Here is a 23,575-nt window from a genome sequence, read left to right on the forward strand (position 1 = left end):
CTAAACTAAACTAAACTAACGTAAACTAAACTAAACTAAACTAAACTAAACTAAACTAAACTAAACTAAACTAAACTAAACTAAACTAAACTAAACTAAACTAAACTAAACTAAACTAAACTAAACTAACGTAAACTAAACTAATTCGAGATCTGCAAAAGACGATTCGCGAGCGTGAGCCCAGAAGTTGACTATGTCCTACTTCTCCCACAGAACTATAAGTAGTTAACATTGTTCTTCTCTCCCTGCAGCTACTGATGCTTTTGAAGGCGAAGTGAGGATAACAGATAGTAACTACACCTACACTGCCGCTCTTACGAACACGACTTCCACTGAATACAAAAAGCTGGCGTATAAAGTCTGTACTGCGGTACGAAAAAAGCTTACATGTGCCACTATAGTCGTACTGTTTATGCTCAATGTCGAATAATGTTGACAATGGAAATAATGTGCTTGAATATGTTAAGCCTGGTGAATAAATGAGAATGATGTATTAATCAGTAAATGACACAGGCATACTCGGAAAAAAATCCGAGTGCTCCTATGAGGAGTCTAACCTAAGGCCTTCTGATTACTAGTTCGGATGCTCTACCGCTAAGCTACAGGAGACTCGTGGGAGCTAAGGCCATTAAACTAGGTTCATGGGACAAACATCCTGCATACTGCTAGGATTTGAATGTCAATGTGTGGCATATGCGCAATGGAAATAATGTGATGGAATATGTTAAGCCCGGTTAATGTTAACGTTGGCAGTGTTATGTTATTCAGTGAGTGACACAGGCATACTCGGAAAAAAGGAAATCCGAGTGCTCCTATCAGGAGTAGAACCTAAGACCTTCTGATTACCATTGCGCATATGCCGCACACCAACATCCAAATCCTAGCAGTATGCAGGATGCTTGTCACCTGAATCTAGTTTAATGGCCTTAGCTCCCACGAGTCTCCTGTAGCTTAGCGGAAGAGCATCCGAACTAGTAATCGGAAAGGTCTTAGGCTCGACTCCTGGTAGGAGCACTCGGATTTCCTTTATCCAAGTTTGCCAGTGTCAGTCACTGAATACATCATTCTCATTTATTCACCAGGCTTTAAATATCACCATCACATTTATTCCAATGTTGACAATGTTATGTTATTCAGTCAGTGATACACGTATACTCGGAAAAAAGAAATAGGTTCGACTCGTGTTGGGAGAACCCGGATTTTTTTCCAAGTATGTCTGCTTCACTGACTGAATAACACATTCTCACGTATTTACCAGGCTTAAAATATACCATCACATTTATTCCAATGCTGAACCCCGTTTACAACGTATATGTTTAAATATTTAACTGTCACGAATGGATTGACTTTCGTAAAACTAGGATTTATTCACCATCAATGACTATGAGATTTTAATAAGTCAGTGAAGGGTCGCCATCTTTGAATACAACGATGAAGTGTTCTTCTTTCGTTTTTCTGTTTCTGCAGGTCGATGATCTCTACAATAACTCAGTTCTGGCCCCGATTTACAAAGGATGTGAACTTCAAGGCTTTAGGTACAAACGAATGTCGTTTTCTATATCGAAGCAAACATGTTTTTTTCGTACTGTCTTTCTATTTGCCTCTTCTTACGTGCAGTGTCTTTTTGTTATAGATACTGTAGAAGTTTATATTTTTTGCGTCTGAGAAAAATCAATGATTAGCACACGTTGAAATTATTGATTGAATCGTAAAAAATCGTCAGTACACAGTCAAAACACCTTCGGAATAGTTCGGTATTCTTCGGAAATTTGTTAAAAAAATTCGGAAACCTTCGCATGACCTTTGGACATTATCAGGATAAGGTTTGGAAATCTTTGATAACTAGCCGAAGCTACTGGGAAGGGGATATTGTCGGGAACCTTTTTCAGTGCAATAAACAAAATAATAAATGGTTGCTTGGAGAATCGAAATTCGTATTTTTATCTTTTATGTCTCACAAAGAGAAAGTATTATTTTTCATTTTTCTCCACAGGCAGGGCAGCGTGATAGCTGACTTTGTTGTTAACTTTAAAACCTCTGGCAATGCTACTGTGTTGGAGACAGCAGATAGGATACTTAGAGACAGTTTGAATCAATCCCGCAATTCGTCGAGTTTTGGGGGATTCCTTGTTGATCCCACACATGCTTTCCTCGTAGGTAAGATGTAGAAGGACAAGAGAGTTAAGAAAAGTGAAGCAAATAGACCCACGAATTTCATCCACACAATTAAAAGTGTGAATTACCTTATACAACATAACAACGCCACCACAGAAACGTCCTGCCCAACGACTCATATTTGAATGGCCACTACTTTCATTGCATACACAAATGTCAGGATCACCTTGTGTAGCGTAATGAACAGCCTTTCAATGGTCACACTTGAGGATTTTATCCACAGAGTCAAAAGTTAGAACCACCTTGCACAGCGTAATAAATGGAACCACAGGAAAGTACTGCTTAGCAGTGTTCATTTGAATGGTCACAGTCACACTTTAAGGCTTCATCCACAAACTCAAAAGTCAGAAAACTCTTATACAGCTCAATAACCAGCACCACAGGAAAGTACTGCTCAGTAGCTTTCATTTCAATGGTCACACTTTAGGATTCCAGTCACAGACTCAAAAGTTAGAACCACCTTGTACAGCATAATAAACAGCACCACTGGAAAGTACTGCTCAGTAGCTTTCACTTGACTGGTCACACTTTAGGATTTCAGTTACAGACTCAAAAGTTAGAACCACCTTGTACAGCATAATAAACAGCACCACAGGAAAGTACTGCTCAGTAGCTCTCATTTGAATGGTCACACTTTAGGATTTCAGTCACAGACTCAAAAGTTACAACACCCTTGTACAGCCCCAGAGGAAAGTGCTACTTAGTAGCTTTCGTTTGAATGTTGCACGAAGCTGTCAATCATGAAACTATATTTGCCTTTAACTGTTTTCTATTTATTTCTTGTTCAGATCGCGACGAATGTCAGCGTGACAGAACAAACGATTGCGATTATAACGCCAAATGCAACAACACAATCGGATCATTTAATTGCTTTTGCAAAGAAGGCTTCACAGGGAGTGGAAAAAATTGCACAGGTGAATATATTTAAGGTTACTCCCTAAAACGTGATAGAAAAAAAATTGTTATTTAATGACGCAATAGAAAAACTTTAACCAGGGCACAAACCATCAATATCTCCAAGAACGTTTCTCTGATAGCTACATTATTATTATTATTATTATTATTATTATTGTTATTATTATTATTATTATTATTATTATTAATTCAATTTTTTAATGACTGATATTATCCACGTATATTTTGGATAAGAGTTGCTTTTCTTTAAGTATGTAAAGCTTACAGAGTCTTATTATTTTAGGCTGCTCAAATTTGAACAGAAACTTTTTTTTTCAGAAACGAGATGCTGTCACAAGTTAAACATTTTCAGTCAAACACGTGTGTCTCGGAATTTTTACTCTGAATTTTTGCTGGCTGATTTTCTGGCATAATTTAAGCTTTAGTGTTAATTATTTGCTAATGCGTTAAACTTTTCCAAGTCAATTTTTTGTAATTTGGATATTTTAAAATTAGAACTCTTAACTTGTAAATAGCAACTTGCTTAGAATATGTTAAAAAAGAGTTTGTTATTATAAATGTAAAAAATGTAAATCATTATTATTGTTATTATTTATTATTATTATTATTATTATTATTATTATTATATTATTACTATAGCCTTATCAAAACTTGTATTTAAATTTGTATTTAATTTTTCAATGAGAAGAGTTTAATAAAATTTTCACTTATTTTTAAAAAAAAAACATTATTATTATTATTATTATTATTATTACAAATCTACTAAAATCATACAGATTCGATTTATTTCTTCTGTTTCCTTCGTCCTCAGACATAAACGAGTGTAAAAATGCCTCACTGCACAACTGCAACCTGGCTACACCTGGAGTCACGTGTTTGAACACGCATGGAGGATTCAATTGCACGTGCAAGGAAGGGTTTTCTGGGAATGGAGTCACGTGCAATGGTATGACACAATCTTTTTCGTTCTTTACAACTGTATAGTATAACTTATTTTTCAACATTGATAAATTCGGCAATCATAAAGGCGTTAACGTTTTGTGTTATCTTTGAAATGTTATGTCTGTGCCGTGTGCAATCTAGACAGAAATAAACAAAAAAGCAATAATCAACATCACGGCTCGTGACTTATTTTTCTTGGATCGAATCGTTTTCCCTGCGATACAGTAAAACTTCGCAAATGATATTATGTACGCGTGAAGAGGTCTTTGCAGTAAGCTTAGTAACTTAAGGGATTGCGAGGAAACTTTAAAAGCATTTCGACTTGAAAGCGATCTGGTACGTGGGACAAATCTCACAATGGCATTCATTAAAACCTCTGAAATAACTTATTGCAAAAGTTTTACAGGCAAGCTTAATCCGCAGTTTGCAAATGTAAGTGATCATTTTATTTATTCATTTGTTAACAAACAATTCTAGAGTTTACGCTGTTCTTTTCCACACTTTAAAAAACACTTATTTTTTAACGTCGTATATTGGTTTTGTTACCATAGTTACAGACCACTGTTTGGCGGGAACCCATAACTGCCACCCAAACGCCACCTGCACCTCGTTCCCAGGCCTTAGGTTCAAATGCGAGTGCAAGGAGGAAAACCGTTACTATGGCAACGGCACCCACTGTTTTGGTGAGTGTTGATTTGTTTGCTGTTTTTTTCCCTTGTCTCATTGCTGGCGTTGTCAGGTAATTTTGATCTTTTTTTCTTTGCAGTTGGATGTCCTGTTAATCATTGTGAAAACGGAGGAACTTGTATAATATCTGAAATCGGAAACATCTGCAAGTAAGAAGAGAACAGTAGAATTATGTTGATCTCTGAGAAGAAAACTACTACAAAATTTTATATCAACGAGTCAGCTAAAGCTCCACAATAATGATCATGCCCCCCCCCCTTCTGAAAGTACAAAGGAACGAACACCCCATCCCCGACAATTCAAAGTGACGACCTCCCCCTTTGCCCGAAAGTACAAAAAGCAATGACCACGAAGCCCCCATCCGAAAGTAAAGACTCTCCAGGTAAAATTAAATAATTATTAATAAATCCCGAAAGGAGTGACCATCCCAAAATAACAAACCGAACGTAACCCTCTCAAACCAATCTTGATCTCTAACTAGTGAACATCAGTTAAACAACTTACGGACTGTGTGGCAAAGATTGACGTTTTTTAAATTTGTTTCGGTGGCACACATAATGAATATCTTTGTTGGAATATTTTAATAGGTGTATCAGGGAATACATGGTGCACGTTTGAGCAAAAGCTTGTCACAGTCGAATTACGTTTTGTACTCAGCTGACCAATCAGGTCATTACCAAGTGTCACAAATACATTAACTGACAAAACACCATGAATTCTTCAAGCAATAACTTCATCAATTACTTGGAGGATTATGCAAGAGAAACTATTCCAATGCTCCTGAGTTCAAATACAACAAGACTTAACTTCCCTCCCCAAAGTTGCCTTTATTAATATCGTAACGTCGTAACGTTTTAACATGGCTTTTAATTTTATTCAGATGCCCAAGAGGTTTCTATGGTGACCGATGTGAAGTGGGTGCTGAGTCCACCAGTGCTCCGCGCGCGGCGGGTTTAGGTAAAAACTATTGCAGTGTTCACTTAATCAGTTTTCACTTGTTGTAAATCGCACAACTCTTTGTCCTGTTGTTGGCGGCCATCTTGGAAAACTAGCTTTCGTTATCTGCGACCCTGGGTAGTGCAATTCTGTGATCTTTTGATGTCCAACTGATTTTCTTGTTGTTTGTCATTTGCAGACACATGGTTCATTGTTGCAATCATTCTTGCATCAGTTTGTGGCACACTCTTGCTTATGCTCTGTCTCCTCTGTATTTGCTTCTGCTGGAGAAGGTAAGAAGAACTCAAAGCTTGTTTTAGTTATTCGCCTAATTACCACTTCATGAAAGTAACGTAAAGTAAGTAAAGTAATTTATTTAATGTCTATAACACGAGGAGTGCTTGCGCAATCTCCTGAGCCAGAGGCTCATGATACTGCTACATGAAAGCTATCGTGGTGATGCTTTATCCATGCTATATAAGGTTGCTGTAACTTTTCATTGATTGGATAATATCATGCACTGCGCATGACCATCAGAAGGGGCAGCACTTTCCTGTGGTACTTAACAAATAGATTCCATTTTGCCGTGCATCTCTACTCTGATAACGCACAGATGACGTCAAACCGAGCCGCAGGCGAGTAGCGTGACTGATGTTCTCACCACGTTTTGACGTCCTCTGTACGTTATCAGAGTACAGACCCACGGCAAAATGGAATATATTTGTTTTATACAATAACCAAGACATTTCAACACATTTCGTGAGCAAGCATCACGTTACCTGAGCTGAGTCAAAACCTTTCCAGCAAACTCAGTTTTAGACTACTACACACATGCAATTGTGATCTTCTAAATTAGAGCATAATCCGAAAGAATTTCACTAACAATATTTTCAAAACTAACCTTTATTCCAGAAGGAAATTCTGACCCCAAAATATTACAGCATGTAAGTCGCTTCACTGCGGTTTGTAATCGATTACTCGCCGATCTACCGGGTTTCTATCGGCGACATATTTCGATAAATATTTGCTTCCTTTTCACGTCGCAACAAAGTTCTAGCTTTCCTATCCTGGTTGAGGTCACTCTCACCGGTCTTTGTCCAATTTTTTATTGGGTAGTTTTCCTTTCCTGCGAAAATTTGCCTGTGTTTGTCCGCTACTCGCAAAAGCAGTTTGCAAAACTTTGTTGACCAGTCGCTCTGGCTGGACTATAGACTCTGATCACGTGCGCCGGTCACACCACTCGATGACGTCAATCGTGCGTCTATACTCTAATCACACACTCCTCTAGACCAATCAAAACGCGAGATTTACACTGTTCATTGTATAATGTTTATTATGCATGGCTGTAATGTTTGAACGTATGTATGAAATCTTGAGGTGTGACCATTAAGGGCTATTCATCAATGCTTTCCTGTGGTGCTTTTTCTTGTGCTGAATAAGGTGCATGTTTCTAACTCTTTCGGGCAGACCTGTTTATAACAGTTCTAACATTTTAGTTTGGAGGCTCGGTGTTGTAGTGGTTAGCGTCGGGCTGAGGGTCGGTGGGTCAATAGCTTGAGGTCAGGTTGGTCACTTCATTGCTGTGTTGTTTGTTTAGACAACAAACTTTGCTCCACGTTATCTCATTTCACCCAGTATGTCGCTGGTGACACACTGCTGGGGGTGACCCTGCCATGGACTAGCATTCCATTCAGGGGGGAGTAGCAATACTTCTAGTTGCTTCATGCTACAGAAACCGGGTTAAGCTCCGGCCGAGTGGGGCCTCTTAGCCTCGAGTGCGACTTTACCAACTTACGTAACATTTTGGTTGTCAAAAAATGATCCATTCTGTGAATCTTCACAGGAAAGTCACATAGCAATGATGTGAAAATTAAAAGTGTTTTGATTTTCCTTATCAGGCGACGACGCAGATATGAAGAGACTACTCTTCCAGTGTCACCCCGGAGGTACCGTCCGGTCAGAAAATCTGGCGTCGTCACCCTTGAAACAATTGACGAGGACATCACTGTTCCACCTAGAAGGTTGAGAGCATCCCCTCTCTCTTCCGATTCTTTCCGCGAGGTTTCTAGGGGCCTGGGCGCTGCTAATCGCGCCATGGATGAGCTTTCAAGAGTGAGTCAGGAGTCCCAGATTTACCGGGCCAGAAGGGCCCGCTACAACCTGGAACCAACTTTTGACACCTTGGCATTTGACGACTGGATGGAGAATATTGTAAGTATTGAACAAACCTATGATGTATCGCGAGCTAATGACATGTGTGTTTTTTATGATAAACATCACGAAGTGTCCCTATCCCGAATCCTTCCCTGAACACAAGCAGTAGTTTTTCAAACGTGAAATCATATGAAAATGAAATATAACTGTGTCATGTGAAGTAACCAAATTCAGAATAACGTGCTTTTGTGGGGATATGTGTGCGAGTATACAACTCCAAATCAAACAGGCGCGACAGAAGCAAATCTTTAGGATGCCCTTACCACTTAGTTACAGGATAAAAGATAGGGGAGCTTTGTCAGTTTTACTACTTTCAAACAAAATCTATTGTAATATGCTATTTCGTAGTCGTTCTTTCCCTCTGTTTTATTTTATGTTCAAGAGATAGGATTTTATTTTCCTTTTGTGTGTTTTGGGTTACGAGAATAATGGAGGAAATTTGGCAGAACAAGAGATAAGTCAAACATGAATAAGTGAATGATAATTGTTCAAGCCTTTTACTTCAGGCTTTCTTTTCGCAACTACTTCAGTTGCTTACATAACTGCGATGACCATTCCCTTATTCATTCTATCTTTAGCAAGCAGTTCAAATATATGTATTTGATATGTCTCACTTCCAAAACTCGACGGGTATATTACGAATTCACAAAATGATCAACTCCCATGGCCAGTTGGCTTGATAGCTCATTCGGTAGAGCACTGCACTGGTATACAGGGTCCGAAGCCTGAATATCGGTTTTCCAGGCTTTCTTTTTGCAACTACTCAAGTTGCGGACATATATAACTGCGATGATCATTCACTTATATATTCTTTCATTCGGAGTTCAAATCAATGTATTTCATATATTCCATTGATTTCCTTTTAGTCTTAAAGACTAACTTTGACCTTATACATGGTAAATGTAACTAAACCAAGGGAGGAACTAAACATATTAACTTTAGTAAACTAAGCATACCTACTATCGCATTTACGAGGACGTTCAGTTTTAAACCTTAACTTGTTTTTATCCTCACACTTTCTTCTTGCTTTACTAATGTAGAAATCTTGGGAACGCTTGCAATCATCAAGTGATAGCTAACATTATGTAATCAGAAACCTCAAGTAAGTTATGCTAACAAAAATAAAATATAACTTCTTACGTACACTGCTACTGATAGCAAGTCAATAAATTTCAGTAAATTCTTTCCTAAATATAATGGTCTACTTTCAACCCGTTTCCATGCTAAAATATATCTCGATGTTTTAACGTTAAACTTCACTAACTTTATCAGTCACATAATTTGGTCCTACCTTTTAATTCTCTGGATGAAATCCTTAAATGAGAGCTACTGAGCATTCTCTTTTGCTCTGATACTGTTTATTATGCTGTACAAGGGAATGCCGGCTTTTAAGAGCGTGTCCGCGTAAGAACCACTCACTCAAATTTCGATGAAAAATAGATGTTCTTCATATCTTCTCCACAAGACAAGCAACGTAACCAATGAACAAAAATGGTGTTTATTTTGGCAGATTCGTTGTTTTAATTTTTGGGGAATGCTTTTTTATAACCACCTCAAAAAGCACAAAAAAACCGACAATTAAAACACAAGATTTGGAGTGACTCCTGAGACGCTTAAAATTATACATTTAGTGAAACAGCTTAATTCTTCAAAATTACTAGATTATTGTTTCTTCTTTCCAGATAACTAGGAACTGTTTGTCTTTATGAAGCAGTTGATTTTTTGTCTCAGCCTCTAAAAATCGCCTTCGTCACTTTGTCCAATAGAACAGGACAAAACTGTGAGTGATTCAGTCTTACGCAGACACGCTCTTAAGTCTGTAGATCGATAACAGTAGGGAGCTTAAGCACAGACGTTGCGAGCCACAGACGGCAACCGGAGGTCGAATGTTTCTTTTTTGGCGTGGCTTTCCCCTTACCACGGACGGGAAAAGCTCTTGTTGATGACTGTGGCTTGACGTTACAAACGCGATGGCGTGACAACGCCTCAAAAAGGGAAAAATTCTATTTACGGTTGCCGTCCGTGGCTAGCTAGCTAGGGTTGGGCGGTCAGTTGATTTGTCTTTGTTAGCTTTTTTCTAAGAGTTTGGTGTCAGAGCAAACGCTATCCCCTTCAGATTAATTTTTTCGGCAACCACAAATTTCGTCTGACGCCAGCCTGTCTTCCAACCTGTTGCTGCCTAGCAACCCTCCTTTTGTGTGGCTTAGCTCCGCTCGGGCCTTCGGTCCGACAAATTAAAAGTAACATTTGGGGTTCTCTTGACTTTAAATTGGAAATGAAAATAATGACTCTACAATTTCCACCGGTGTAAAGATTGCCCTTTTAACCATACAGGCAACATTTTGATGCATAAACGAAACAAAGTAACTTACAATAAATATAAAAAATATAAAAATAAAAGTTATCATGAAATAACGTAGAGATACAGCAAACATTTGAAATTGAAAGAGACTGGAAACACAGGTCATTCAGTATGTCATCCTCCAAAGGCTCGTGTTCAGAGCTTTTCCACTAAACGTTGTTCTGTTGATGGTTTACAGTGGTTTCTGCTCGGTTTAATTGGATATTAGTCAGATAGATTAACAAATCATTTGCGGAACAAGGCGTTAATTATTTGTTTTGCGAATTAGGAGCTAAAACAAGGCAAAAACTAGAACAACGCGTGTTTTCCCGCGGTTTCTGTAAAGGTTTTTATTTTCTCCCCTTGGCACCTGTTGCACGTTTTCCCGCGATTGCCACCAGTTGCACGTTTTTGAGGTTATGATTGGCTAATAGGCTATTTGAGATTGGAGGGAATCAGGAGCTAAAACAAAACGAAACAAAACAAGGTAAAACGCGTGTTTTTCTTGCGATTTTTGTACAGATTTGTTTTTCCCGCCGTTTGCACCCGTTGCACATTTTCCTGAGCTTGCCACCGGTTACAAGTTTTTCAGGTTATGATTGGCTGATCGTGTTACTTGAGATTTTGGGGACGTGATTTCGTTGGCTTAGTCTTTTTTGGTGTTTTTAATTTCAGGTTCCACGGACTGAGTTGACGGCTGGTACGGAAGAGTCTGCGAATAATGATTTTCTTTACTAAAACACTTCATATTTGAATGGGATATATATTAAACTATGTATTTTTATATAACTGCTATTTGTATTCTAAGATCGAGAATTGGTGTAAGTTGGATCCCAAGTAGGATAAAGAAATTATTGAAATTATTGTAAGCTTACTCAGTACAATATTTATAACATAACGAAAACTGTAAAATGGACAGAGCAAATTTCTATTTCATAATACAATTTTGTTACTTCGGTTATGTTAAGGACTTGATAGTCAACAAAGAAAGTTTCACGGATTTTTTAAAATCAGTTTTTTTTGCTCTGTGCCTAGGAATACAGATAGTGACTGTTTTGAGTGAATAGTGGTTTGTCTATCCTGATACTATCCAGTTTTGGAGACACGAAATCTTCTCCAAGTTATAAATAACTCGTGTTGATAGTGTAGAGCACAATTAGCTCGTAAAATTGATCGTTCATTTTATTTGTGAATAATACTCAAAATCTCAACACGCAGTTTAGAATAAGAAGGTTTATATTAAATCACAAGATGAAATTATTTTTGTAAGAAAATTGTGATAAGTTAAAATTTGGATAATTGCAATTATTATGACGGTTGCTGTATTTTTCCTTTGGTAGAGTAAAGAAAATTGCGTCATAATGACATTAGGGAAAATTGTTGCACGCAGCAGAAAAATTTAGCAGTTAAACATTCTCAGTATCGCTTCTATTGGATATAGTGACAATGTCAAATAATATTTTTGTAAAATTTTCTTACATAGGTCATGTAGTGAACGATATCGGCTGTATGGAAATTAAAAGTAAGCCATTTTGCGATCAAATGTTTTTGCCATTTTGACTCATAAAACAACCGAGTTAGATCCTCAAGAGCAGAGCCAGGTTCAACGGCGGAAATGGTTTGAAGATCATTTGTAACCAACTGTAAAACGACAATGTCTGGGGCAAAGGACTGAACTATCCTCAAATCATATTGAATAACTTTAGCCACAGTTCTTCCCCCTGTGCCATGTCATTTGAAACAAAGATCCCCAGGTATGTGCAAGTTTTCGCAAATTGCTGGTTCAAATTGTGAAAAAGAAAATCGTGTAAACGGCGAATAAATGAGTGACCGAGGACTAAAACACATGTTGGTGCCATATTAGTAACGAAAAGGCCTTAATCTAAAAATTGGAACAATCCAAAATAAACTTTAAGAGCACCAACAATGAAAAAGAAAAGAAAAAAGGAGCTACTTGCTGAAAAGAGATTTCTTGGGAATCTCTCGAAAAGAGATTTCTGGGGATCTGTTCAATCTGATGGCGAGGAGAAGAAGGAGGACTACCTCGGCAAAATTTCTATTTCATAACCACGCTTATCATTTACTCTAACCTCATTGGCTAGACTTATGCTGCTATCCGTACCCGATACAACCCACTTTCACTGGATTATCAAGTGAGCACCACGCCTCCATATAAATTACATTATGTCGGGCCATGTTAAATGTTTGCTTTTGCCACTATCTTGTGAGTGATTTATTATTTACATACGTGGCAAGTGAACAATGAGGATTCGGACACAATTGAAGGGCTTGGGGTGGAACCGACATATAGGACCATTTAGCTCGTTTTTTGTATGTTTGGTTTGTCTGGCTTAAATTTATCGGACTTTTGCATGAAGCCTTACACGTTTGTGTAAATAGATATCAGGGAACCGGAGCCCAACAAAAATATTGGGCAGTGGGGGGGGACCCAGCGGTGAGCCAGCATCCCGTCTAGGGGGTACTGAGGTAGCTATAAACATAGTGGAGATAAAAATGATGGTCCAGGAGCCGGAAGCCCATGAGGAGTCCAGCATGCACCGCGGTCAAATGTAGAAGTAACAAAAATCCTTTGAAGATTAAGTGTTTACTTTGAGGGGGATCACTCGGCTATGGACTTGCATCCCATAAAGGCCAAAATAGTGATTCCCCTTATAATCCTGCAGAAACCACATTTAGCAACACGTGACCAACCCGCTGCACTGAACACGGACGACACCATCTTATTCCTGACCCTCATGCCAAAAACATCACTGGGTCAAACATTTAATGAAACTCAACATTTATTGTTACTTTCAAGTCCTGTCGTCCTCAGAAGTCGATAAAAACGCTGAATATAACAACAAAACGCTGTCTCCTGAGCGACGCTTTTCTATTATACCCATAGGGTAAGTCTATAAATCATTTTTGCGTGCCTTGTTTTATCGTTCATTTACAACAAGCGGGAGCACATGCTGGAGCACATACTGGCATTGGGGGTGGAGGTGGTGGAGGAATATACACTGGGGGAGGAGGCGGAACACAACATGGTTGAGGACAGATCTTCATACAGTGGTGAATGCAGATCGGTGGACAGGGAGGAGGAGGTGGTGCTGGAAGGCCGGGGCAGCCGGGTGCTCCGGGAGGTCCCATTGGTCCCATAGGTCCCATACATCCGGGGCCCCCGGGAAATCCACGACATCCAGGAAGTCCGGGAGGTCCCATGCATCCTGGCTGACCGGGGGGTCCTGGCTGTGGACACGGTACTGGCACGGGTACGGGGCAGGGTGGTGGTGGGGGTGGGGGTGGTGGTGCACAGCATGTTGGTTCGCAGGCTGGAGCGCAATAGGTCGGACAGCCGTACCCACAAGGATTAGCTTCGCGTTTTTCTTTTTCATCTAAAAAGCAACAGTAATAATTATAATGAATTTTTAAAAGTAAATGCGTTAGATTACTTTGCACTTAATGCCATTTATTTCAGGGTATTTGTCACAGTGAAAAAATATACTAAGTTTGATATCTGTGAAGTTTCAAACTTGGTTTGCACTTTACGGTTTTTCGGTCTAATTTTGTCTGCCCGTCATATTATTGAGTATCAGTATCAGTGTATTTAATACCCTTTTGATTGACATGGTGGTTTCTTTGAGAGAGACGGCCCGACTTGAAAAAATTGGGGTTTTTTTCATTTCACGAGTCGGTTCGGCGTAAATTGAGCGTCAATATACACGTACGATCGCGCTCCGATCCTATCGAGCCGACAAATCGACCTTAACACCTCTGAAAATCACATGAAGACTTCCGAGTTCTAACAAAGAATACGGAAAACCATCCGAAGACTTCCGGGGTTTCACGAAAAATATGGAACGATCTGAAGCTTACGAACGATTGTCGAATTTGCCGATAATTGTTCAGACATATATCTACGGATTTGCAATGTTATGTTCTTTCGCATCATGAGTCAAGCCTATAAAACTTGTAAATACAACTGAAATATCCTACCGATTGATTTGCTGTATGCTAAGGCCACAAGGCAGGATGCAAGTAGAATTCTTAAGTCCATGTCTAGAAACGAAGGGAAATAGCAAATTAAATTACAATTACGTTTATCACGTTCTAGTCAGATTTGGTTATAATCCACATTTTAAAATACTTACAATAGTTAAAAGTATTTATAGCAAAACAAAAATGAACGACGTTGAAATGATGAAAGCCCAGCATTACTAGCACTATTAATTAAAAGAATTGCAGCATCATAGAGCGTTGATAGTAACTTCGCGTTTTCTTTGCTTTACTTCATTGCACTCCATGATTAGGCAGCAAAACTCGCGCCACCCTCTTGACCAACGAGAAACAAAAACCAAAACCAATCACACGCGTTTTCCCGCGCTTGGCGCCGTTTAGACGTATTTACTTCCAGTTCTGATTGGTTCATTGAGCTGTTTGCACCTGTTCTGATTGGCCAAAGCAATTACTTTAATTAAAAGTTGCTATATTTAGATTTATGAATAAAAATTAATAACCTTTCACATAGTATTTTCTCCTTTTCTGTTCCGACCGCATGCGATCGGATCGTTAGTCACATAATATGGCATGTTACAATAATTATAATAACTTCCTTTTACAATAATGAAACAGGCTGCAATGACTCCATTTATTTAAAATTAAGGAAACTTTTCCTGATGCAAATACTAGTTCTTAGTAATTAGAGCGGTTTTCAATTAAGGGCCAATCACAACAGACGCCAAGATGACAATCAACCAATCAGAATTCGAAGCAAATACATGTTACCGGTGTCAAGCGCGGGAAAACGCGGTTGACGCCGATAGTGGCGAGTGTTTTGCTAACCAAATCACAATACGTTTGCCTTTGTTTTGCTTGACTACTTTCGACACTCAATTGAAAACGCTCTAACAGGTTTCTGTGCGGCAACTTTTCAATGAAAACAATTGAGTACAGGGTAACTATCAACCGTGGTAAAACTAAATTGTTTGAAATCCCGCCCGGTGCAAGTCTATTTAAACATGACAGTTATCTGATACTCTTTGTTCTAAGAAGAACTGGTTTATTTTTGAAAACTAAGTTCTTTAACACTGAATTCTCTTATATGCCGTAGATCATAGTTAAAATTCTCCTCACGGCATCAATATATATTTTGAAGAGAAAAGGTAAGAGAATAAAAAAAAACATAAATGGATTGACTGCCTTGAAGAACGACTAAATCCTCAAACGCGTTTAAAAAAGTGTACGAAGATTAGTTGTGAGAATTATTATTTTCAGTTTTGGATACAAAGAGTCTGTTCATATAAATATTGATTTTCTGGTCACTTTAGCAAAGCAAGAGCAGTGCACTTGAATATAACAATTCGCATCAAACAACAAGGTTTGTTAAATAAGGTTCCTTAATCTTTCAATTGGGATGAGACCAGCATATTGAAACCTTATCTTCAGGCTATGCCTGTAAAAGGGTAACATCCAAACCCTAAAGACTAAGGCAAATTCTATTTTTCTTAAATCTGTCAAATCTCAGGCTAGTGGACCATATTTTAAATTTTCCTCAATTCATGCGAGAAGCGTTATATTTAAATTAAATTTTTATTTGAATTTTTTATTTTAATTTTAACTCACAAATTTCGATAAAACCTATTCAAAAGACAACTGACTCTTAACAAGACCTCGACCAGCTTTTCCTCAGTTCAGGTCAAGAAGCGTTAAATTTAAATTATTGTGTTTTATTTACATTTTAATTTTAATTTTAACTTAAAGTTTTCGATGAAACCTATTCAAAAAACAACTCACTCTTAACAAGAACCTCGACCGGCTTTAGTTTCAAAAACAACAGCCAACAAAATACTGTCATTGTTGTTACTACAAAAATAGTTATATTATCACCGGACACCAAACAAGGGGTCATTCAACAGCTCCTTTGTTTTATTTTTGGAACTATATTATTGCCTCATTTTCTATGTTTAGCTTAACAAAACACCTTTAACTAAAACAAAACAGGTTTTACGCGCCTAAAGTATTTCCAATCACACACGTTTTTGTTAACCTAACTTCACTAACTCGTTGAGCTTTATCTCTTACCTGTCTGTTCGGCTTCCCCTTGATCCACCTAAGTAAAAATCAGTTTTAAATTTGAGACCTTCATATGCCTTCTTTTGTTCCCATTGTCGTTCACTTATAAATAATTAACGGTGTTTTACCGAAAATTACTTAATCTTCTGCTGGCTATATTTAACGCATCGCTGGGCTGTGTTAGACATGAAATTACCTAACACAGGTCAGCCACAAGCCAGAAGATGTCAAGTTTTGTTAAATCATTTGCCTTGCTTACCAATAGCAGGAAATATATTTGACTTGATGAGTAAGGAAAAAAAATAAAGAGAAAGCCCGGTTGGAAAATGAAGATTTTTAATTTCCTCTACGCGATAAATTATTGACACTCCGAAACTTTAGTTCACGGAGAAAAACACAAGGTTCAATTGAGCGATTAAAACGAGACCGAACACTTTATAAAGGCCCTTTTAGATAAATAAAATCCTTAATGTTCGTTTCGTTTCGCTTCAGTCGAAGTTCTTTGTGTTAATTTTGATAAATGAACCAATCCTCGCATAGAAAAGTTGGTATAAGGTATGACGTAATAGTGTTGACGATTGGAACGTTTTGCGCAAGTCCTTACTGTGAATGTCCGCCTTCGATGGATATATAAATATATCGATTTTCTCTGCCTGTCAGTGACACTTGCACAAAGACTTGACCTTTCGACAACTTCTGTCAAGCAAGGGAACTCGAAGTAAGGTAAGAGCAAGTTTTACGTTAAAACTGTTTCATGTTTTGGTAAGGGTGTGCTAGAGTTTAATAGAAGCTTCATTCGTTTAGGCATTTTTCTATCCGTACGGAGGTGTATGAGAAGGTGGTATCTCGCAAAGTTGAAGCCAACAGGTGATCCGTTTAATCTTTTAGGTAGCAAACGCTGCCCAACAATAAAAACGTGTTCGTTATAGGGAAAGTGAACCTTTGAACCTTGAGTGAATGGACTATACAATGTCAAGATGATTTTATTTTGGAACAAATCTGCCTGGGAACATTAGATACTTGACAAAGCTCTAAAAACAATAGGAAAGAAAGGTCAGCTTTTAATTTCTAACTTAAAGTTGGTTGCTCATTGAACTATCAATGTCTTTATAGGAGCAATGCTTGTAACCAAATAAGTCGGACTTTGTTCGATCGAAAGGAAAGAAAGTTTTCAATGGCTATTGAACAGTTGTCGTCTATCTCGAGTTATTCAAGTGTAACAAGGTTGTTACAGGTTTTTCAAGGTTCAATTAACAGCATGTGATTGTATTTCCTCCACAGAGAAACGATGGTCATGTTTAGATTAACACTTGTGTGCCTATTCCTCTTTATTGCTTCACTGGAAGCTAGAAAAGGTAACTTTTCGTTGATTTATTCATCTGTGTGTTATTGTATCCGCGCAATTTCAAATACGGAACAGTTACTCCGTAAATGGTACCCGAGAAGAAAAACTTTTATACTTACTGACCGTGGCAATATTCATTTTTTTTGTGGGGGAGGGGGAGGCTTTTGTGGCTCTTTTGATCAAACCTTTCCCTCAAATTCAGCTCGACTGAAACCATTACAAGCATAATTTAGAAAAACGGGAGAATTTTCTCGCATGAATGAAACGGGACAACTTCGAATAAGATTATTCAATTATTTTGTCTTGTATCCATTCGTACGTCAATTCATCAGTGCTCATAAAAACCTTCATGCTAGTAACTGAAAATGAATCTTCGTGTTAGTTTGATCAGTTTTAATCTGAGGATTTCGTAGTTGATTACTTGTCTTGTAACAAGAAAAGAGACAGGTGCTGTATTGGTTATTAGTTACTTCGCTGGCCACGCGAACTAAAACTGAGGAAGATACCACAAATTGGTTGAACATTTCGAAACCTTATACGATATACAGTTATTCAAGGTTGAGATAGCACAGTTATGTTGTTCAGAACTTCGAGGTTACAATACATTATAGGAAGCCTGTGATTTTATTGTGTTTATCTTTTTTAAAAAACATGAAAACAGGTTGTCACCGAGGGGGTAAAGGAATTATATTACCAAATCATTATTTTTCTTGAAACAAAGAAGAAAATACGATGATATTTGTCTGGAAAAAGCGATGACCATGCGTTCAAAATCGCCAGTGGGGTTTGGAAAAATAAGAGAGAGAAAACAGTATAATCCGATATATTAATTACTTGATTAACAAGTACAAAACAGACGGTCTAAACGTCTGTATGTCCTTCACTATTATAAAGCGAAAGACGGGAAAAATGCGTCTCTCTGACCATTGTTATCATTACATATGGCTGCAAATTGACTGCTAACCGGCGGAGACTTTTTCAACTCGTTCAATCTCGTTTGGCTTGAAGAGTGACAAAATTGTCGGTTTGAGCGGGTACCATAGACAGCAAATTACACGCTCCAGTGATTAAAGATCACATGACACCTGTACGAATCTTGACGAATACTGAGAAAACAAGAGGGATAGAAACTGCGTAATCAGACTATTCAACCGCGGTTAACGGTTTTGTTAAAACGCTTAACCTAGTTCAGTGGATAGAAAAGCTACTCCACTTCTATTCTAGTAAACTTTAATCAATTCAATGAAGACCATTGAAATTTTTTCATCAGTTGTGATTTAAAATCTCAAGTTGAAGCTTACTTTAGTGGTAAAGACGCTGTTAAACAAGTGAAAATTATCTTAAGGACAGTACTTTATAGGTGCAGTTTGGGGGTGGGGTCGGAGGGGATCACGTTATTACTAAGTGAACTGCTTCGCTTAGTTAGAGGCACCCATCGACAACAATTAAGCAAAATATTTAAAATGGTATATCCAGTGTTTCGAGATGGTTGTTCGTATCCTTAAGCTGAAAATTTAAGTAGCAGAAAGATTAAGGAAATGCTATGTCATTCCCCGCATTTACGAGGCCGGGCTTTGCAAAACTCCTAGCTGACCTCTTCTCTTCGTTTTTTTAATCACATATTTGCTCCTCCGTTAACGACAGCAATGGGTTTCCAGTGTAACGAAATTTTGAGCTCTCATTTTGCCGAAGAAAACTTGATATTTTCTTCACAACTAAATCTTAAATTCTTAAGCGATTAAAGTCTTCCGAACAGATATCCTCCAAAACGAACTGTTGGGTACCCCTGATTAGTCGGAAACCCCATGGATCCGACCCCTGTGACATTATTGTCACGCATTGATTACGTGCACACTAATCAAAGTACATTGTTGCGTTATCGTTTCGAGGTGCCTTGGTCGGATGAACTTTGGGAACTCGCTGTGCTTAGTTAGGTCTATTGGAGGATTGTGAAACACTTTAGGACAACCTAGGTCATTGTTGGTTTCATACACTAAAAAATCACCATATTCGTTTTCAGTGACGGAAGCATACCTACACCATGGAAAAATTGTCAAGATAACAAAAGAAGTGGAAGATGAACCAGGTAAAAACAAAGAATGGAGTATAATCAGATTTGAATGTAAGCCGTTAATCCAATGTCTGTGTTCTTTTTATTAACAGAAACTTTAGAGAAGCGTGATGCAAATCCTTGTGGTTATGGATGTCCTTCTACCTGTGCACCAGCCTGCACACCATCATGTTGTGCTCCACCCCCACCACCACCCCCACCACCACCCTGCCCCGTACCCATGCCAGTACCATGTCCCCAGCCAGGACCCCCCGGTCAGCCAGGATGCATGGGACCTCCCGGACTTCCTGGATGTCGTGGATTTCCCGGTACCCCCGGATGCATGGGACCTATGGGACCAATGGGACCTCCCGGAACACCCGGCTGCCCCGATCTTCCAGCACCCCCTCCCCCACCGTGCCCACCAATTTGTGTTCACTACTGTATGAGGATCTGTCCACAACCATGTTGTGCCCCTCCCCCTCCTCCAGTGTATATTCCTCCACCACCTCCTCCCCCAATACCAGTTTGTGCTCCGTCATGCGCACCAACGTGTTGTCCCATGGGAAAGAAATAAACAGCTCCGGAACTTTCAAGAAGAAACTCATCAACCTCTATGGCAGAGATGAAAAAGTGTGAAGACGGTCTGCCCTGTGAGGAAAGGATAAAACTGAAAAAACTAAGGAAGGCTTGTTAAATTTCATGCACTAGACGGCGGGCTGTTTAACGCCCAAGGAATGAAGTTGTGTCAAGTTCAATTTTTTTAATGACTTGATTTTCGAAATTACTGGTCTGAATAAAGACGTATTTTAGCATTGTGTTGTCAATTGTTCTGTTGCGTTTAAAAGGGCAAATATTTCTGTACTCAAGAAAAAAAGCTCAATACAAAGTTTTTATTTTTTTTACCGATTTTTGAAAGCCTTTTACATGGTTGCAATCTAACGACAGAACCTCAAACTTGGTAAACTGACTAATTTTTAGTGATCTTTCCTTTGATGGACTACAATTTATCTCGTCCTCAGTCTCCATTTGAACACGGGAATGGGCAATTGGCTGATAGTTTGCCCCGAGCCAACCGTCAAAGCCTATAGAAACAGCGCTAATCGTCTGAGATCCCGTCTACACGGCTTCAACATTTGACCAACATTCGTTCAACAAAAATTGAACGGATATTGGGGAAATGTTGAACGGAGTGTTCAACACCATTCAACATTTTCGAGGATAAAGGAAATGCTGTATGGATGTTGAATGAAAGTTAAAACCAATTTAATTTTGATTCAACACGCTTTCAACAACCTTTCAACAGTTTTTACACTTTCAGCAATATTGAACGACCTGTTCAAACGTCCCCGACATTTTGTTCAACAAAGTGTTGAAAGCATGTTGAAGCAAATGTTGAAACCGTTTAAACGGGCCTTTATTGTTTTAGTATATATAATCCAGTGATCGATCTACTCCATAAAGAAATCTGGTAAACGAGGCTTATTTTTAGCTATATGGCTTCTGCACGCTTTCGGCATTTTTTCTTGCATGCGCTCCCAGGACAGTCCAACGAAAATTTACATGACGCCCTCGTTTGGCCTATCCAATCGATCAAATCCGAGGTCGTTGTTACGACTTCCGCTTAAGTCAAATATTTTTCTTTGTCTCTTGTCTCGTGCAGTTTCCCATTTCCTTACTAGGACTAACGCTCAGTTGGAAGTTCATGGGTTCACTTTAGCCCTACAACATACACTGTACAATTAATTTTTCTGACACATAATTTATATACCAACGCCACCATCACACACCAAAATATAAAAGGCTAGTCTAATAGGATAGACTAATATCAACGCCACCATCACCCCCATAAAAGGCTGTGAAAATCCGAAACATAACCCTTCCCCCCCCCAAAAAAAAGCGGCAAAAAGCCAACAATTAGAGTGTATAATATTAGGATAAAAATAGCCTAGACTAATTCCCACGGCGACATTACCTCAAAAAAGCGTATAGTTTAAGGACTAAAATTAAGTTACTCGAACACCAACACGACCATGATCCAGAAAAAAAGCTATAGAAATTCGAAAATTGGAGTGTATCCTATGGGACAGTAATTAGGCCAGACTAATACCAACACCACCATCTTCCTCAAACAGCTATAAAAGGCCAAAAATTAGAGTGTATACTGTTAGGATAAAAATTAAGCTGACTAATACCAACAGCCCCAAAAGCCACAAAAGTCCCAAAATTAGAGTGTATAGTATTGAGATAAAAATTAAGCTGACTTATACCAACAGCAGCATCACCCCGAAAAGCCATAAAAATCCTAGAATTAGAGACGAATGCAACCGCCACCATCACACAAAAAGGCTATAAAGAGCCGAAAATTGGAGTGTACAGTATTACGATAAATATTAGCCTACTCCAAAATCAACGCCACCATCACCACAAAAAAGTATAAAAATTGGAAAACTACAGTGTATAATATTGGGATGAAAATTAGGCGACACTAATACCAACAACACCATCACCCCCAAAAAGCTATAAATATTAGATTAAAGGATATCGTAGTAGGATAAGAATAGACCTTTTTCATAAATGGCAGCCGATTTATTATTCCTTTCAATATGTGTTAATTAGCCCTACTAACCTCGTTTTAGAGTAAAAATTCTATTGAATTTTTCACATACTAACGAGGCTAGTAAGGCTAATTTCCATGAAAATAAAAGAATAATTTATCGGCCGCCATTTATGAAAAAGGTCTATAGGCTAGACTAATACCAACACGACTATAATCCAGAAAAGGGATATAAAAAGCAAGAAATTAGTGTGTATAGTATTAGGATAAAACTGAGGCTAGACTAACGCCATCATCAACCTTATAAAGCTATAAAAAGACGAACGCTAGAGTGTGTAGTACTAGGACGAAAATTAGTATAATAGACATAGGCCTAAAATCCTAATAAAAAGACATCAGACAAAATCAATAGTCTATAGCATAAACATGATTCCCAAGAGAGTTTTACGATACGCCGAGATCCTTAGGAACGTAATAAATGCTAACTTCAAAATTTGGCCATTTTTGACCAAAACCCCTCGACATAGCCCTTGGAAAAATGTCGATTTTTGGACGAAATAGAAATATGCTATTAAAAGTTTCCAATCGAATCAGTGTGTCAGAAAGCGTCCCCTGAGACACTTTTTAGGCCTCCCAAACGATCAGGGACAAAGATATGACTCATAAAAAATAACGTCAGGGTGAGGGTGAAAAAGAAAATTCTTTGTCAGGGCGTTATTTGCACTTAAAAATAATTCCCAATGGATTTTTTCGACACGCAGAATTCTCTAAGGACATAAACGAGCAAAAAATGGCGACTTCCAAATTTGGCCAATTTTGACCAAAAACCCTGGACTAACCCCTTAGAAAAAAGTCGATTTTTGGACCCCCGACAAATATTCTTTTAAAAGGTTCCAAATGAATCAGTGTGTCTGAAAACGTCCCCTGAGAAACCTTTTTAGGCCTCCCAAGGGACAAGGGACAAAGAAATAGCCCATAAAAATGACGTCAGGGTGAGGGTTGAACAGAAAATTCTTTGTCAGGGCGTTATTTGCACTTAAAAAAGGATTCCCAATGGATTTTTTCGACACACAGAGATCCCTAGGGACATAAAAAAGCGAAAAAAGCCGACTTTATAATTTCGTCAATTTTGACCAAAAACCCTGGACTAACCCCTTAAAAAAAAAGTCGATTTTTGGACCCCCGACAAATATTTTTAAAAAAATTCTAAATAAATTAGTGTGTCCAAAAACATCCCCTGAGACACTTTTTAGGCCTCCCAAGGGACCAGGGACAAAGAAAAAGCCTATAAAAAAACGTCAGGATAAGAGTTAAAAAGGAAAATTTTAGTCAAGGCGTTAT

At 38.4% G+C, this 23,575-nt stretch overlaps 3 protein-coding genes across 7 annotated transcripts in view; 2 read left to right on the forward strand and 1 right to left on the reverse strand.

Annotated features, from left to right (window-relative positions):
- The window catches only part of LOC146461780 (uncharacterized), an 85,559-nt gene extending 73,701 nt beyond the window's left edge, over window positions 1-11,858 (forward strand). For 2 of the 3 annotated variants that reach the window (XM_085086709.1, XM_085086707.1), the window contains exons 4-14: window positions 252-370; window positions 1,468-1,535; window positions 1,994-2,157; window positions 2,964-3,089; window positions 3,902-4,036; window positions 4,584-4,715; window positions 4,799-4,868; window positions 5,600-5,676; window positions 5,855-5,948; window positions 7,554-7,866; window positions 10,886-11,851. In XM_085086709.1, coding sequence (XP_084942835.1) covers window positions 252-370; window positions 1,468-1,535; window positions 1,994-2,157; window positions 2,964-3,089; window positions 3,902-4,036; window positions 4,584-4,715; window positions 4,799-4,868; window positions 5,600-5,676; window positions 5,855-5,948; window positions 7,554-7,866; window positions 10,886-10,948 — 1,361 coding nt within the window. In that variant the 3' untranslated portion in view covers window positions 10,949-11,851. Of the gene's footprint in view, window positions 1-251; window positions 371-1,467; window positions 1,536-1,993; window positions 2,158-2,963; window positions 3,090-3,901; window positions 4,037-4,583; window positions 4,716-4,798; window positions 4,869-5,599; window positions 5,677-5,854; window positions 5,949-7,553; window positions 7,867-8,909; window positions 8,972-10,885 lie in introns of all 3 variants that reach the window. The other variant, XM_085086708.1, reaches the window with a different exon arrangement.
- A 1,135-nt stretch (window positions 11,859-12,993) lies between these two features.
- LOC146461781 (uncharacterized) lies at window positions 12,994-16,427 on the reverse strand. The gene is made up of 3 exons (XM_085086578.1): window positions 16,292-16,427; window positions 14,207-14,269; window positions 12,994-13,605 (listed from the first exon to the last, which is right to left on the reverse strand). Exons 2-3 carry the CDS (start codon window positions 14,265-14,267, stop codon window positions 13,157-13,159), a joined length of 510 nt encoding a protein of 169 aa, XP_084942704.1. The 5' UTR covers window positions 14,268-14,269; window positions 16,292-16,427; the 3' UTR covers window positions 12,994-13,156.
- Window positions 16,428-16,787: 360 nt separating this feature from the next.
- Window positions 16,788-20,492, forward strand: LOC146461782 (uncharacterized). 3 transcript variants are annotated; one of them, XM_085086550.1, is made up of 4 exons: window positions 16,788-17,005; window positions 17,564-17,637; window positions 19,648-19,713; window positions 19,791-20,492. In XM_085086550.1, the coding sequence occupies exons 2-4, from the start codon at window positions 17,571-17,573 to the stop codon at window positions 20,252-20,254; spliced, it is 597 nt and encodes a 198-aa protein (XP_084942676.1). In that variant the 5' UTR covers window positions 16,788-17,005; window positions 17,564-17,570; the 3' UTR covers window positions 20,255-20,492. The 3 variants fall into 3 exon arrangements, with proteins under 3 accessions (XP_084942676.1, XP_084942675.1, XP_084942674.1); XM_085086549.1 differs by lacking the exon at window positions 16,788-17,005 and adding an exon at window positions 17,104-17,149; XM_085086548.1 differs by lacking the exon at window positions 16,788-17,005 and adding an exon at window positions 17,215-17,335.
- Window positions 20,493-23,575: the final 3,083 nt, after the last annotated feature.

This window comes from Pavona decussata, unplaced genomic scaffold (assembly GCF_977016875.1).
Source record: "Pavona decussata unplaced genomic scaffold, jaPavDecu1.1 SCAFFOLD_195, whole genome shotgun sequence".
Classification (NCBI taxonomy): Eukaryota; Metazoa; Cnidaria; class Anthozoa; order Scleractinia; family Agariciidae; genus Pavona; species Pavona decussata.